The sequence below is a fragment of the Chanodichthys erythropterus genome, chromosome 10 (assembly GCF_024489055.1).
Source record: "Chanodichthys erythropterus isolate Z2021 chromosome 10, ASM2448905v1, whole genome shotgun sequence".
In the NCBI taxonomy this organism is placed as follows: domain Eukaryota; kingdom Metazoa; phylum Chordata; class Actinopteri; order Cypriniformes; family Xenocyprididae; genus Chanodichthys; species Chanodichthys erythropterus.
Window position 1 is genome coordinate 26,006,336 of NC_090230.1, and position 16,183 is coordinate 26,022,518.

Sequence of the window (16,183 nt, forward strand, 5' to 3'; positions counted from 1 at the left end):
AAAGAGTGCACCTAAATATTGTGGGTATCTTTCATCAGGAGTGTTTCATCATGTGTTTATATATCACTGTTCCATAACGAACAGTTGCAGCTCATTAGCAACCTAATTTAAACAACAGTTCAACAATTGTTTATGAATCCTTTTTATGCTCCCCTCCTTATTTATTTTGTTGTTTAAGTTCTAAACACACTTTAATTAATTAGACTAACTTTAATTAAAGACAAGCATTTTGAACCTACTTCAAATATACTCTAATGGTAATGTAATAATACAAACAAGTAGTAGTATTTCTACGCAATCAGTGCATTCGATTCTCCATATGTTTTCACGCAAACAATCATTGTCAATCTGGAATCAAAGTTGAATGTTGTCAAACAAGATAAGTCAAGAGAGTGAAGGTTATTCAACATGTTTAAACAAAACAAATACATAAAGTAGCTTTACTATCTGGCTTTTGGCGTTCTGCTATTCATTTTTTGTCTCTGATTGGTTAAATTGTTCAAAACACAGTTATTGGCCAATGACACGAATTTTGAGTTAAGTGTACCCTTTTTCTGCTCCCAGCTGCACTCTTCTCCTCCAACTTCATCTTCTTCATCAGCCTCACTCTCTTCATCACTCCGTTCATCGCGTTCCACCTTAAAACACAATGTTTATGACACTTCCGTAACATTTAAATAGTTAAAGAGATAGAAACGTTGATACTTACTTTGCCTAAAAAGACAAATTTGTGAACCATTCGAAGAATCAGCCAAGCCCAGAAGATGTGCAGTGCTTGAAGAACCAGCAAAAGGCCGTTTAAGAAATAATAACCAGGGTACGGAGGAAAGATGTCCAACGAATCCACCACAGCTGTATAGATAACTCTGGAAATGAAGTTTATAAATCTTCAAAGCAATGTTTATGCCATCTGAACATCTTATATTTAAGAACACTGTATTCAAAATCATTCGAAATCAGCGTTTCAAATGAAATACGCCTTCATACATGACCCGATGAACTCATTACCTGCATGGGAAAACCACAAGGCGGGTTACCAGGAAAACCGCAGCAAAAACAACAAACAGGGCATCGCAGGTCTTCCTCCATCCAGCGTAATTGAACATCTTGGCAGACTGCAAACCAACAATTATGAGGAAACACTGGTTATTTATGCGAGCGATTAACTGGAGGAAGTCAAGGTAATTTATGTGCTTCATTCTGTTACTATTCAGGAAAAAACACAAATGAATTTCTGGGTATTTATTTACTCCTGAAGCAAAAAGAACCTGAAACAACTTATAAAATAAGTAGTCGAATCCTGTTTTACAGTAATAAACTTCTGCGATGAACACTGTGGACATTCAAATGAACAAAAATCTGAAATAAATGGCAATCAGGGCCATAAAATTATTGTTTTATCAGTGTGAATCCTGAGAGCGATTTACCTCCAGCAGGAAGTCAGAGGAGTCGTGGACGAGCATCACCAGGGTTCCCACGCGCACATAATTCGCAAAGTATGAGAATGCGATGAGGAAAATGGTGGCGATGTGGTGAATGATTTGCTCTTTGAAGTCCTACACAACCAGGAAAAAACTATATGAGCACAATTTATCAATTATAAGATCCTTCAGAGGAGTTCATGTTGAACAAGTTAAACTTACTTTGCGCTTTATGTCCACTGATACGCAGAGCAGAAGCGAGAGGTAGAAGGACAACTCCATGATGTAATACCAGTACTGGGCTTCTGCTATGCCCTACAGATGAAATCAGAAATAATATGACAATATGATCTAGAAAAGAACAACTATGAATTTCATTCCTCTTATTATGTTGGCTTAAAACATAATAATGAACATAAGAAATAAAAAAGATATCTATATATATCTATGTAATATAGAGTAAACTGAATAGTTAACAGAAACATTTCATCCATAATTTCTGAAAACAAAAGATCTTTATTTTAACTAAGGAGATTACGGTTGATGATATATTTCTGGCTCTTGTAAGATGAATCATGTTCTGTTCTGATGGTGTCGTAGGGTGTGGCGCAAGACTAGTTCCTCAGATTTCTGCCTGATCTCCTTCAAAGCGGCTCAACAGAGTGAAAAAAGTTCCTGGGATTGTTCACAGGAAGTGAGCATGTGTGGAGAGGCGTTTGTTATGGACCTGTCTTGGGTATCCGCTCCAGCATTCCCGATGATCCCAAAACCATGGAGTCTGAAGAACATCATTTGACAAACAATTATTAAATGTGAATGTGTTTGTTATAAACTACAAATGCTGAGTTTTGATTACAAAAACATTTTTTTTTTTACTTAAGCACCAATTTATTTTTCATAAATGACCACCAATTTTTGTGTAATAAGTGTATTAGAGATAATGAAGAAATACTAAAAATTAAGTATTTAAGTTAATGATATTATATATATATATATATATATATATATAGAGAGAGAGAGAGAGAGAGAGAGAGAAATAATTAACTTTAAATAAAATAAATATTTCAACAAAAAAAACATTACTTCACTTTTTTATCACATGTGAATATGGACAAAAAATAAAAAATTGAATAGATATCTGTTACAGATCCCTTGTTTCCCTGGACTCCATTTCCCAGAATCCTCCTGTTCTCCACACCTGCACACACTTCCCTCGTCAGCTCCTCATCATCACAGATCACCTGCACCTGGACTCTATTGTCAGCACTCCCCATATATTGCACTCACTCCCTTCACTCCTCGTCCGTTCTCTGTTTTGTTAATGTGTATGTCTGGCGTTCCTTACCTTTGTTTATTAAAAAGCATCTATTATTGTGGAAATCCGTATCTGCCTCATCTCTGCACCAGCATACCGTAACAGAAGAACGGACCAAAACCGACCGGATTTCCACAGAGAAAAGAAAAAAAAAATGGAGACTTTCCCCAGCTCCCTGGATCCAGCTCCTCCATCGCCTCTCACCCTAACAGCCAGCGAACGCATTATCGGGCTCCTGCAGGTAGGACGTTCGCTGGAGAGGTATGTGGAGGAGTTCGTTGAGCTTGCTTACTTGTCTAACTGGCCCGACGCTCAGTTGATCTCCCTGTTTTTGGATGGATTGGATGACGACACTATCCGTTTTGATGAACCTGTTTTTTGTTTCTCCTTAAGCGAAACTATCAATTTAATTTTGTGGTTGAATGGCTCCAAATTCTTAGTGAAAGAGGTTCAGGATCAGTGTTGTCGTCCGGTCCATCCAGAAACACGGTTGGCCGGGCCAGTTAGTCAACCTCCGGCTTCCTCCGCACACCGCTCCAGCGAACTCCCTGCCTGCCCCAGGCTGGACCCATATTCCGCTACTGGGCCCAGTAAGCGGAGGAGGAGGAAGAAAGCGGCCCCAATGTCTCCAGAGCCCGCTCCAGTGTCTCCAGAGCCCGCTCCAGTGTCTCCAGAGCCCGCTCCAGTATCTCCAGAGCCCGCTCCAGTATCTCCAGAGCCCGCTCCAGTATCTCCAGAGCCCGCTCCAGTATCTCCAGAGCCCGCTCCAGTATCTCCAGAGCCCGCTCCAGTATCTCCAGAGCCAGCTCCAGTCCCCACAGAGCCAGCTCCAGTGCCTGTGGGGATTTTAATTGTATTTGAGGGGATGAAATGGCCCTCAACCCCAGTCTCCGCCGAGCCAAGTTCTCCAGTCTCCTCCGAGCCAAGTTCTCCAGTCTCCTCCGAGCCAAGTTCTCCAGTCTCCGCCGCCGAGCAAAGTTCTCCAGTCTCCGCCGCCGAGCAAAGTTCTCCAGTCTCCGCCGTCGAGCAAAGTTCTCCAGTCTCCGCCGCCGAGCAAAGTTCTCCAGTCTCCGCCGCCGAGCAAAGTTCTCCAGTCTCCGCCGCCGAGCAAAGTTCTCCAGTCTCCGCCGCCGAGCAAAGTTCTCCAGTCTCCGCCGACGAGCAAAAGTTCTCCAGTCTCCGCCGCCGAGCAAAAGTTCTCCAGTCTCCGCCGCCGAGCAAAGTTCTCCAGTCCCCGCCGCCGAGCAAAGTTCTCCAGTCTCCGACGCCGCCGAGCAAAGTACTCCAGTCTCCGCCGCCGAGCAAAGTTCACCAGTCTCCGCCGCCGAGCAAAGTTCTCCAGTCTCCGCCGCCGAGCAAAGTTCTCCAGTCTCCGCCGCCGAGCAAAGTTCTCCAGTCTCCGCCGCCGAGCAAAGTTCTCCAGTCTCCGCCGCCGAGCAAAGTTCTCCAGTCTCCGACGCCGCCGAGCAAAGTTCTCCAGTCTCCGACGCCTACGAGCCCTCAGCTCCAGCCGCCGCCGCCGAGCCAGCCGCTCCAGCCGCCGCCGCCGAGCCAGCCGCTCCAGCCGCCGCCGCCGAGCCAGCCGCTCCAGCCGCCGCCGCCGAGCCAGCCGCTCCAGCCGCCGCCGCCGAGCCAGCCGCTCCAGCCGCCGCCGCCGAGCCAGCCGCTCCAGCCGCCGCCGCCGAGCCAGCCGCTCCAGCCGCCGCCGCCGAGCCAGCCGCTCCAGCCGCCGCCGCCGAGCCAGCCGCTCCAGCCGCCGCCGCCGAGCCAGCCGCTCCAGCCGCCGCCGCCGAGCCAGCCGCTCCAGCCGCCGCCGCCGAGCCAGCCGCTCCAGCCGCCGCCGCCGAGCCAGCCGCTCCAGCCGCCGCCGCCGAGCCAGCCGCTCCAGCCGCCGCCGCCGAGCCAGCCGCTCCAGCCGCCGCCGCCGAACCTACTGCCCCTATGAACTGTGTTTTTGAACCCTCCAGCCCAAAGACTGTTTTCCCTCCCTGCCTCCCTCTCCCACCTCCATCCAGTTATGTTTGCACTGAACCTTCACCTCAAGCCCCCCTCGCCCAGATCTCCACCTCGGACCTCTGGGCGATTACCTATACCCCGGCTCCAACCTCCTCTGCTCCACTGTTACCCATCAGTCCACCAGCGTCACCAGTATCCATCCTGCCTCCACTCACACCTTGTGCACTCGTCCAGCCTGCCCTTCCCTCTGGACTACACTCCTCCGTCTCCGCTCCGTCACTCCGTCCCTCAGTTTCAGTTGGCTTCCTCACTCCCCCCGGTGTTCTTTTTGTTGGCTGTCCTACTGTTTCTACTGCGGCCTTCTGGAGTCCCGGCTGCGCTTCGGTCGGCGGAGCCTTCGGTTCCGCCATCACCCGCCAGTCCTTCAGCGACGCCTGGGCTCAACGCCTCGAAGGCTTCGGCTCCTGACCCGCCATGGCTGCCCGCTGCACCTGACCCGCCATGGCTGCCCGCTGCACCTGACCCGCCATGTATGCCCGCTGCATGTCTGCCCGCTGCACCTGACCTGCCATGGCTGCCCGCTGCACCTGACCCGCCATGTATGCCCGCTGCATGTCTGCCCGCTGCACCTGACCTGCCATGGCTGCCCGCTGCACCTGACCCGCCATGGCTGCCTTCGGCTCCTGACCCGCCATGGCTGCCTTCGGCTCCTGACCCGCCATGGCTGCCTTTGGCTCCTGACCCACCATGGCTTTTGAGCCCGCCCTGGAGACCTCCACTCCAGTCTACTCATCCCCCTGCTCCGGTTTGAGGTCTCCAGGGCGCCCGCCCCCCTCCCGGTTGTTACATCTACGGCGCGAGGACGCGCCTACCGGGAGGGGGAGGTACTGTTACAGATCCCTTGTTTCCCTGGACTCCATTTCCCAGAATCCTCCTGTTCTCCACACCTGCACACACTTCCCTCGTCAGCTCCTCATCATCACAGATCACCTGCACCTGGACTCTATTGTCAGCACTCCCCATATATTGCACTCACTCCCTTCACTCCTCGTCCGTTCTCTGTTTTGTTAATGTGTATGTCTGGCGTTCCTTACCTTTGTTTATTAAAAAGCATCTATTATTGTGGAAATCCGTATCTGCCTCATCTCTGCACCAGCATACCGTAACAATATCACCATACTTTCCCCAATTGATTAATCACAGTACATTAAGACAATTATTTCGTTTTTTTATTTTGTTTTTTTATTAATTTTTTTTTATTTTATGTTTAGATTTGCAAATTTTGTGTTCTAATTCAATATGTACTAATTTGCATACATTTCCAGAGCATTAATCTGAAACCTCGATAAAGCCAGGTTAAAAATGATTGTTTTATTTTATTGACATATTAGAGTTAAAGGTTTTTACAGTGGGGATTTTGGATTTCTCTTTTTATCAGTCTATAAATCAAAAAATAGACAGAAAAATGCATTTTTCCATGTTTTTGGAATAAAATGTTTAAAAAAAATCAGGTGAATTACACTATATCAACAAACGCCTCAGTAAAAACCTTCAGAATATAGATGGAAATAAAACTGTAAAGTTTGGTGTATGTAAGTGCTGCTGAAGTGGAGAAAAAAAACTCATTTTGAGAAAATGACCTTTAAAGATTATACACTTTAACTGAAACCTACAGATGCAAATAGATGTTTTCTTTACACTAGTCTGAACAAAGACAAGTTATAGAAGCAAAATAATGCATGAAGTGTCTTCATTTAAAGAACATCTTTTTAACAATAACAAAATATCACCAAATTATTTCACAAATTGTGGGAAACTTCAACTACATTCAGAAAAATGATTTCAAATGAAATGCTAAAAATAAAAACATTTTCTAAAATTGTCAGACACAAATGGCATCATGTTTCTGAGAACTTTTTGATATTTCATTATATTTACTTGCAAAGGTGATCATGAGGGGGTTGATTCTGAGGAAAGAAATCGTACGACGCTTCAGAAATCACAGCAGGGTGAAAGTCACTGCAGATACTCACATGAATCAGGGAGATGAGACCAGCTAAGAACGCAATGAGATAAAAGACAAACCTCCACCTGAGAAATGAGAGAGAAAATGCCACATTAATCAAATGCAAACCAATCACAAATGATGATGTGGCCTATTTTTAGCACATTTTAAAGGCAGAAAGTATGTGAACGTACGAAGCTTCGCAGAACTTTCTGGTGTTGCTGGGTTTGTCCTGGTTCCGGCGCTGACGCAGCCAGGTCTGGATCTGGCGCTGAGTGAGTCCACAGTGCTTCTCCAGAACCACTAAATCATTCTGAACAAAAAACACACAGACAGTAAAACAATAAGAGCCCTTCCTGAAACCTTGGACATTTTTACCCTCAAATTAAAAGAAATATATTTTGAAATTGAATATGTTGATATATGAATGTATGCACTTTAAACATTATTTACATGACGATTATGCACATTTTCTTCCCCTCATTTTATTATCACTACTATATATATATAAATATATATATATATATATATATACATATATATATATATATATATATATATATATATATATATAATAAGATAATGTAATATACAGTAATGAATGAAAAAGAAGTCACAAGCTTTTGCTTAAATGAAAAATGAATCCAAATAAAATATAATATATAATGTGTGTGTGTGTATATATATATATTTACACACACATATACATGTATATGTAAGTATATATATATATATATATATATATATATATATATATATATATATATATATATATATATATATATATATATAATTAGTTATATTAATAATTAGTTGATAATGCTAAGAAATACAACAGACATTAATCTGATTTAATAATTATTTAAATGCAATGACTTTAAGTGTACTTAAATATTTATTTAATAATTAAATTTTTTGTAATTTTACTTTTATTTATATATATAATTTAAGTTTAAATACAATATATTTTAAAAAAATAATATATATATATATATATATATATATATATATATATATATATATACATGTTATATAAATTAGTTGATAGAATATATAATAGAATATATATTTATCTTACATAATCATCTTAAATAATTATTACACATTTTGTTTTATAATCATTAATAATGTCTATAATATTATTTATATTTTTTTTTTGTAAATTATTAACAATTTATAAATGTTTAATATTACATTCTAATATGTGCCTTCTTAAATACATTATTTTGGCCAAAATCTAATTCAGCACTGCATGTATAATTCAGGGAGAAGGCAACTACAAGATGAATTTTAATATATTTTTGTTTAATAGTGAAAAATGATGATAAAACAGTTATATTTGATTAAAAATGGAAAACTGTACCTACTTATTTTAGTCATCAATATTAATATCATCAGTTGCTTATGTAGGGTGTAACAGTGACATCAGAGGCTCAGGTGTTGATAAACAGTATTAAATATCTCAGTCTTGGCACACACAGGTGCACATGTGACTCACCAACCTGTGACGGCTGCTTGTTCTTCTGCAGGTAAAACGCCTCCAGCTTCGGGACAGGAGTGACGTGAACTCGAACCCTGTCACAGACTCCCAACCATCGGCTGAGCGGCAGCGCCACAACCCTACGAGACACAGACAATGGCTTTTGTTAAGAGAGCGACCTTGCCTTGACGCTTCTCTGCAAAGGGATACATTATTGACAGCTGTTTGTAACTTTACGCAATAGCAAGATGTGTGGACCAAGATGTTAGTGACCATCTCATAAAAAAAAGGGTTAAGATCTAGTTTCAGGATGAGGTAAGAAACAGCTGTCGTTGTAACCCAGAGGCAATCGCGCCCTTTCTACAGGTCTGCGCTTGACTCGCTGATCCAGACACACAGCCAAACCAACCTGACAACTCTGCATAATGTTGGGTAGCCCCGCCCACAACAAAACTAATTGGTCCAAAATACAGCTTCTCATAAATATGCATTAAACATTAAATATCTTCTGATTGGTTGTCATTGTTTTTACATCGCACAGCAGTTTTTCGTCGCCTGGTTAAAATGTTTTATTCTCATGACTGTAATACAAAAATTATAAAAATTATATTTTTCGTGTCTGGACAGTACTATTTTTATAATTAGTGTAGTAATACTTTTTTTGCATTATGCACAAGAGTATTTGGTGGGAAATGTGCTCAACTGTCATTAACAACAGATAAATAATAGGGATGCACCGATATGAAAATTTTGGCCGATACTAATAACCGATAATTCTTTAAAGCCGATAACCGATATATTGGCTGATAAATCTAAATCAAAATTGTTAATTTTGATTACAAAAACAGAAGTCTAACCATTAAAAGCCATGTGCCAAACACACAATTATAAAGTTTTTACTAGAGATGCACCGATATATCGGCCAATAATCATTATCAGCCGATAAATTTAAAAACAGCAGATAGTCAGGGCTGATATATCCTGTAAATCAAAAGAGGGCAGGAAAATGCACTGAATTTGGGCTTTGTGTAAAGAAAATGCTGAGAAACCAGTTTGATGTTCAGTATTACCAGTAATTATATGAATTAATAACATTCAGAAAGTTAAGAAATGTTAATTTAATCTTTAGAATTTAGTTAATGTGTTAATATTAATTTGAGTAATGTGTTTGTTTATAACTGATACCAGTTACTCTGAAACAAGTTGATGAAATGGAGAGAATAAAGTTTTTATTTGCATTTCTATCCAAATATTATAATTAAAAATATATCATTTCAATTATTAATTATAATGAAATTATCATTAATTTAAAGGTACAAAAAAGCAGAACCCCCAAACTATCGGTATTGGCAGATATCACTCTGAATAATCAGCTATTGGTATTGGTGGAGAAATTTAGTATCGGTGCATTAATCATTTTTATTATAAATTTAAGTAGCTTATATGACAAACTTTAATTGCATTTTTCTTTTCGAAGTGATTTCAATCATATTTAAAGCAATTCAAAACCATCATGGCGAACCATGTGCATCTGAAGCATCTCAGCTGAAGGAAATAATCCATTATTTATCAGCTTTAATATATCAGCCAAATTTTCTTATCGGGCCGATAACAATAACATTAAAAATTAACAATTCGGCCAATACCGAAATGGTGGCCAATATATTGTGCATATATTGTGAAGGTCCAATCAGAGTTTGCGCCTATTTAGATTATCTCTAGATGAGTTTAATTGTGGGAAATTACATTAATTCACATAAAATTCAATATAATATTGATAATGACCTTTAAAAAAACAACATAAATATACATATATTTTCATAAATGTATAAATTTAACTTTTCATCTGATTTTCATTTAAAACTGTATATTTCTTTTTGAGATTTACCCAGAATAAACAGATTTTTCTAAAATCAGATGCACTTGTTTCATTTCAGACACATTCAACATTGAGTATCCAGTCGTAAACAGTGTGACAATAGAAGCCAACACTGCATGAGTGGAAACATTGGCAACAAAACATGTGAAAACAATACTCCACTTTCATTCTGTCACACTGATATCCTTCATTAAAATCATTAAAAGACAAACTGTTGAATAATACATCTTAGATAAAGTTAGAAAGCATCCTAAACCCACAGGAGAAACCAAACCATGCATTAGTTACCCAATACACTAGTGTTTACAGTAATGTACCAATGCCGAGGAACATATGCTACCCTCCATCCTGATGGACCAATCATTTGTGTCTATTGATTTGGACAATGCTGTGCATTAATGTAATAATAATTAAATTAATTATAATATCGATATCGACCTTTCAAAAACAAAACGCAGTGCGATGAAACCCAGGGCCAAGGGCAGGGAGATGAGCAGGTCGCGGGGTACGGGATGCCAACTTCCATCCGACGTCCTCTCTGCGATATCTTTCCATGTGACGCCAGGAGGAAGCCAGAAGTCCTGCCGCCATATCCACTGGTTTACAAGTTCCTCTAGTCTATAAACACAGAAGGAGATAGTCATAAAAGGCTGATAACTTATTACAGCATATAAACCATTTACTGATGACGCAGTAGAAAATTAACCATGGTTGTATTATAGTAAAAGTGCAGTAACTTTTTTTTTTGCCGTACTGATTACCATTTGTATAACTGTAACCCCTCTACCCAGGTCCTTCACCCCGCTCTGCGCGGGAATCAAACCTGGGTCTCTGGTGTGGGTGTCGGACTCTCTAACAAGGAGGCTAAAGGCTGCAACCTCTAGCATTAGTCGCTAGAGCATCTCGAGATCAGAGCAGTGAGGTTTACCAAAGTCCCTTTAAGACAAGTCATTTCACTCTGCGGCCATCTTTGAAACGCCTCTCGGGCATTCAAGTGCAACTCCTATCTCTTTGAACGGGGAAACATCAAATTCTCCAAAGCTGTTCGCCAAGCTTTCAATTAAATTTCATATTTGAAATAACCAATGAAATCTGACAACAACTGTCTCATAAATTTTGTTTTCAAATGCTTGAACGCTCAAAAAACGGTATTATTAATGCTGGATCAGGCTAATGCGCAGTCCTAAATGCGCATCTCTTCAGCTTCATTTCGGAGGAGATTCTGGAGCTTCTAACGGCCGCTGCAGTGACGCGATGTATTTACCAATCGGTGACTGGCTCTTATTTAGAAGGCGGACTTATTCCACCATATTGCGCATAGCACTTTCTCCCATTCAAAACAATACGAATGACAAATCTTGTGTTATTCTATAGTCTTTGGGTTTACTAGCCGGCTTCTGTTACATAACCACAGTTTTACTACAAGTAACTACTACTTTAGTACAGTGGTTCAATATTAATATTATAAAGCCACGAGAATATTTTGGGTGCGCCAAAAAAACAAAATAACAACTTATCTAGTGATGGCCGATTTCAAAACACTGCTTCAGGAAGCTTCGGAGCGTAATGAATCAGTGTATCGAATCTGCTCTTTGGAACGCCAAAGTCACGTGATTTCAGCCGTTGGCAGTTTGACACGCGATCTGAATCATGATTCGATACACTGATTCATTTGTGCACCGAATCTTCATGAAGCAGCGTTTTGAAATCGACCATCACTTAATAAGTTATTTTGTTTTTTTTGGCGCACCAAAAATATTGTAGTTGCTTTATTACATTAATATTGAACCACTGTACTCACATGAACCGATTTAAATATGTTTTTAGTACATTAATGGATCTTGAGAGAGGAAATGTCATTGCTCTCTATGCAGGCCTCACTGAGCCATCAGATTTCAACTAAAATATCTTAATTTGTGTTCCAAAGATTAACGAAGGTCTTACGGGTGTGGAACGGCATGAGGGTGAGTGATAAATGACAGAATTTTCATTTTTGGGAGAACTAACCCTTTAAACTATGTTTAGTGAAGCAAAACCATGTTTGTTTTTTTGTTTGTTTTCTTGGTTTGGTTTGGTTTTATTTGTAGTAAAACCATGGTTAACTTTCTCAAATATCACCAACTCTATATGATAATTAATAATTAAAGATCTACTTTAAAATGTCAATTTTGAGCGGTTGCTATGCGATGAATCTATCACTGAGTATAAATAAAATCGATAAAATACACAATATAACGAGAAACGTATTTTCTTTTAGGCCGCCAGGGGGTTAAACGGCCGTAGATTTCAGGCCGAATATTTAAAAAGCATACTAAATTTCAAAAATATGTTGTTAGATTCCACAAATTAGTCGTAAAAGAATAAACAAATCGAATCTACAAAAAAAAAAAAAAAAAAAACGCCAAAATCGTCAAAATCAATAATTATTTGTGATTTATTAATTAATTATAATAATAAGAGATAAATAACGAAGAAAGAGGTCTGTACACGCCCACATCAAAATAATTGAATCATTATGTTAGCGAGGAAGCCAACATCCGTGATTATAATAATAATTTTAATCTTTAAAAAAAAAAGTAATTACTACCTGTCCATGCTTCAAGGGTGAGAGGCAATGATGGATATCGATTAAAGCAGGACACAGGCCTCTTCAAAGCGTATTTTCGTTTTTATTGCCGTTCTTCGATATAAACAGCATCCAGCATTCTGATCGCTCTCGATCGAAATAAAAACAATCCCTCGCGCTGATTCTTCCGGCGAATAGGCTATTCTTTCGTAGGAATGCGCGCGACCCTGTTGATGACATCAACTCACGTCCATCACATAGACCTCTGTTTTTTAGTCTTTTAGGAGCTTCCAAGAGTAAATTTTGTCCTGCATTCAAGCAATTATCCCAGAGTCGCGAGAACCGATGAAAACGCCTGAGAAACGGGAGCTTTCAGCAGCAGCAGCAGCATCTCCTCCGTCTTTCTCTCCATCAGGGAGGAAACATGCTGTAAAGTGCTTCGCTTTCCTCAAACACCACTATAGACGCCCCCTACTGACTATTAGATGAACACCAACAATATCTATCTATCTATCTATAGTACCCTAGACTTTTTTCTTTTTTTTAAATATTAAGAAAACAGAAAGGTATATATGTGTAATGACTGTGAGAATTTTCTAGAGATATGATCAAGCAAGGTGTGGTTTTGCTGAAAGCAAAAGTTTTGCCACAGATTATTTTCCCTGTTCCTGTTTTGTGTTTCTTCCAAGAAAATGACTGACAGGTATTTAGAAGTTCTGCCAACTTACAGCATAAAAGAGAGGAGTGTGCGTCAGTCCTGTCTGTCTCGCTCCTTACAATCAACCTGTCTGTTTTCTTATCAGCTGGGATTTCAAAAGGAGGAAAACAATGTTTATTGTTGAAAAGATCTCTCAACTATTGTAGCATATTGTCAACAGCACACACTCCATCTTTATGAAAACATAGGTCATTTGTTCCATTAAAGGACAGTCCTGTAAAATGCATTGCGTATGCTTTATTTGGCTTTTAATATGCATGTTTTCCCAGACTGCAAAGCATTAACCTGTGGCTAAAAGCCAATGTAAACATCAAAAGGATGGCCTTAATGTTGTATGTAATGTATTCACTCTATGTGAGTTTCCATGGTGTCAGCCGTATTTGGCTTCATAATGCAAATCACTGCACATTCTCTCTGCTTTTCTAAACTAATTAAATATATTCAATGTAATTTAAATATAAAAACTCTAAACCAAATTAAACCAAAACTCTCTAGCAACTGCCTGGCAACCAACCAAAGCTCTCTAGAAACTGCTTAACAACAAGCCAAAACATTCTAGCAACTTCCTGGCAACCAGTAAAAACACTATAGCAACTGCCTAACAACAAGCCAAAACACTCTAGCAACTGCCCGGCAACCAGTCAAGCACTCTAGCAACTGCCTAACAACAAGCCAAAACACTCTAGCTACTGCTTAACAACCAGTCAAAGCACTCTAGCAACTGCCTAACAACAAGCCAAAACACTTTAGCAACTGCTTAACAACCAGTCAAAACACTCTAGCAACTGCCTAACAACCAGTCAAAACACTTTAGCAACTGCCTGACAACCAGCCAAAACACTCTAGCAACTGCCTAACAACAAGCCAAAACACTCTAGCAACTGCCTGGCAACCAGTTAAAACACTCTAGCAACTGCCTAGCAACAAGCCAAAAAAAACTCTAGTAACTCCCTAACAACCAGCCAAACCACTCTAGGAACTGTCTAGCAACCAGTCAGAAAACTCAGAACACAATAACTGAATTGAACTGAACACCCTAGCAACTGCACAGATATATGAAACACTCTCAAAACCACCTTAGATCTCCAGCTGTAGGGTTTGTTGGGTATTTCAGTACATACTTGCAAAGTATACACTGCAGTTCTGTGTACTGTGGAAACAATTCCTTGCGAGCTTTAAAAAAAAAAAAAAAAAAACGTTCAGCAACTTAGATTAATGGTACGAAGCACAAGGGCCTTTTCTTTTTTCCCTTTTGCCAATTCCAGCTCAGTTCAGCTCACATGTCTTAGCCACAATTGAGAAAAGGCGTGTGAAAAAAGTGACGAGTAGTATAAAGCAGAGAACTGGCCAAGTGCCACAATGTCTTTGTGGGCAAACCTCTAATGATGCCAGCGATCCGACCGCCGAGGCCAAACCTCTCAGCTGTGAAGGCCAACAACAACCGTACAAGGGCAGCAGGGAATGCAGCCTACTAATTCTGCAGTATGTATTATGTATAATGTGCACAGTATCCAGTACATGGAAGATTATTTCCCACAATGCAATGCTTGCATGACGTTACACTTCCAATGTGATAAATGAAAGAGGAACACTAGTGCATTCTCAGAACTTTAGCTAACATTGTGGCAAGGTTCGCGCAAAGTTCTATCCAGTAATATTAAGAGTTATATTTAATAAAGTTTTCAAAACATTAGCACAAAAGCACAAAATCATTATTTATACATTGAAGGTGGACCAGCCAAAACAGAGTGTGGCAAATAGAAACTGAGGTGCGGGGTTACAGTGGTGCCATGACCCGGATGGGAGTGAGGTTTAGGGGGGGTAAGTGTTAAAGAGTGTCCATGTTAGAGTGTCCACCTCCCATGCCAGGGACCCGGGTTCAAGACCTACACAAAGTGGGGTGGGTAGGACCTGAGGTGAGGGGTTACACGAGCACCAAAACATACTTGTAGCCAATCAGCAGTAAGGGGGCATAAACACTCATGACAGGCGAGGTGCCGGTGTTGCATAGGGGGTTTGTGAATGTGGGGGCGGAGCTAACAAGATAGGGGTGTGGTCCTTTTGTTTTGGTGATTTCAAATATCACTTACTGCACCTTCAATGTTTGCATAACCAATAAAAAAAACGTTTTTAAAACATTGGACACATTCACTATTCAGAAATAACATTTAATGGAAACATTAGCAAAACATTATAAGAACACACTAAATACTTTTTTTTTTAAATAGTATGCAAAACAGAATAAATATGCATTTAAAACACACTACTTAAATATGTTGCATGTTTAAAGGATGATAACGATAAAAAAATTTTTTTTTTTTAATCACTCTAAATGATAAAGATGAGCCAAATCTGTAAAGTAACAGCACGGAGGAACGATATAGTTGGAATCACTTTCAGAACAATTTTCTGCCATCTGATGAACGATAAAAACATTGACAGCGACACAATCCATCCTGCTTTAAAGAGCTCACGCATTTAAAGTGGCAGGTGACAAAACTGCAGCATGAGCTTATAATAAACAGTTATTGTGCATTTGTGTGGATGATAATAATATTGTTATCTTTATAGGTTGTGTCCAAAATCGTCCCCTATATACCCTTAAATAGGGCACTATTTGAGGGGACAGGCATTTGTAGTGGTGTCCAAAACCATAGTGGACATTATCAAGTGCACTCATTTAATCCCATAATGCACCGCAGTAATGAGTGTACAACGGATGTACACGCTACGGCTAGAGAATACCCATAATGCACCGTGAGAATCGCATGCCAAATGAATTCCCACGTATGACCAGAAGATGGCGCCCGCAGCTGAATCATCCATCCATCCATTTTCCAAAC

At 40.3% G+C, this 16,183-nt stretch overlaps 1 protein-coding gene across 1 annotated transcript; it reads right to left on the reverse strand.

Moving 5' to 3' along the window:
• Positions 1-34: 34 nt before the first annotated feature.
• cers4a (ceramide synthase 4a) lies at positions 35-13,012 on the reverse strand. The gene is made up of 11 exons (XM_067398859.1): positions 12,644-13,012; positions 10,495-10,674; positions 8,200-8,317; positions 6,892-7,010; positions 6,726-6,783; positions 2,149-2,199; positions 1,644-1,736; positions 1,428-1,556; positions 1,009-1,115; positions 710-866; positions 35-638 (listed from the first exon to the last, which is right to left on the reverse strand). Exons 1-11 carry the CDS (start codon positions 12,649-12,651, stop codon positions 444-446), a joined length of 1,215 nt encoding a protein of 404 aa, XP_067254960.1. The 5' UTR covers positions 12,652-13,012; the 3' UTR covers positions 35-443.
• Positions 13,013-16,183: the final 3,171 nt, after the last annotated feature.

Excerpts from the sequence above, each read along its gene's own strand:
- cers4a (XM_067398859.1), bottom strand. Across the intron at positions 2,200-6,725 it reads GTCTCATCTCCCTGATTCAT|ACTCCATGGTTTTGGGATCA; the intron begins GTGAGTATCTGC and ends GATGTTCTTCAG. Across the intron at positions 867-1,008 it reads CTTGTGGTTTTCCCATGCAG|AGTTATCTATACAGCTGTGG; the intron begins GTAATGAGTTCA and ends CTTCATTTCCAG.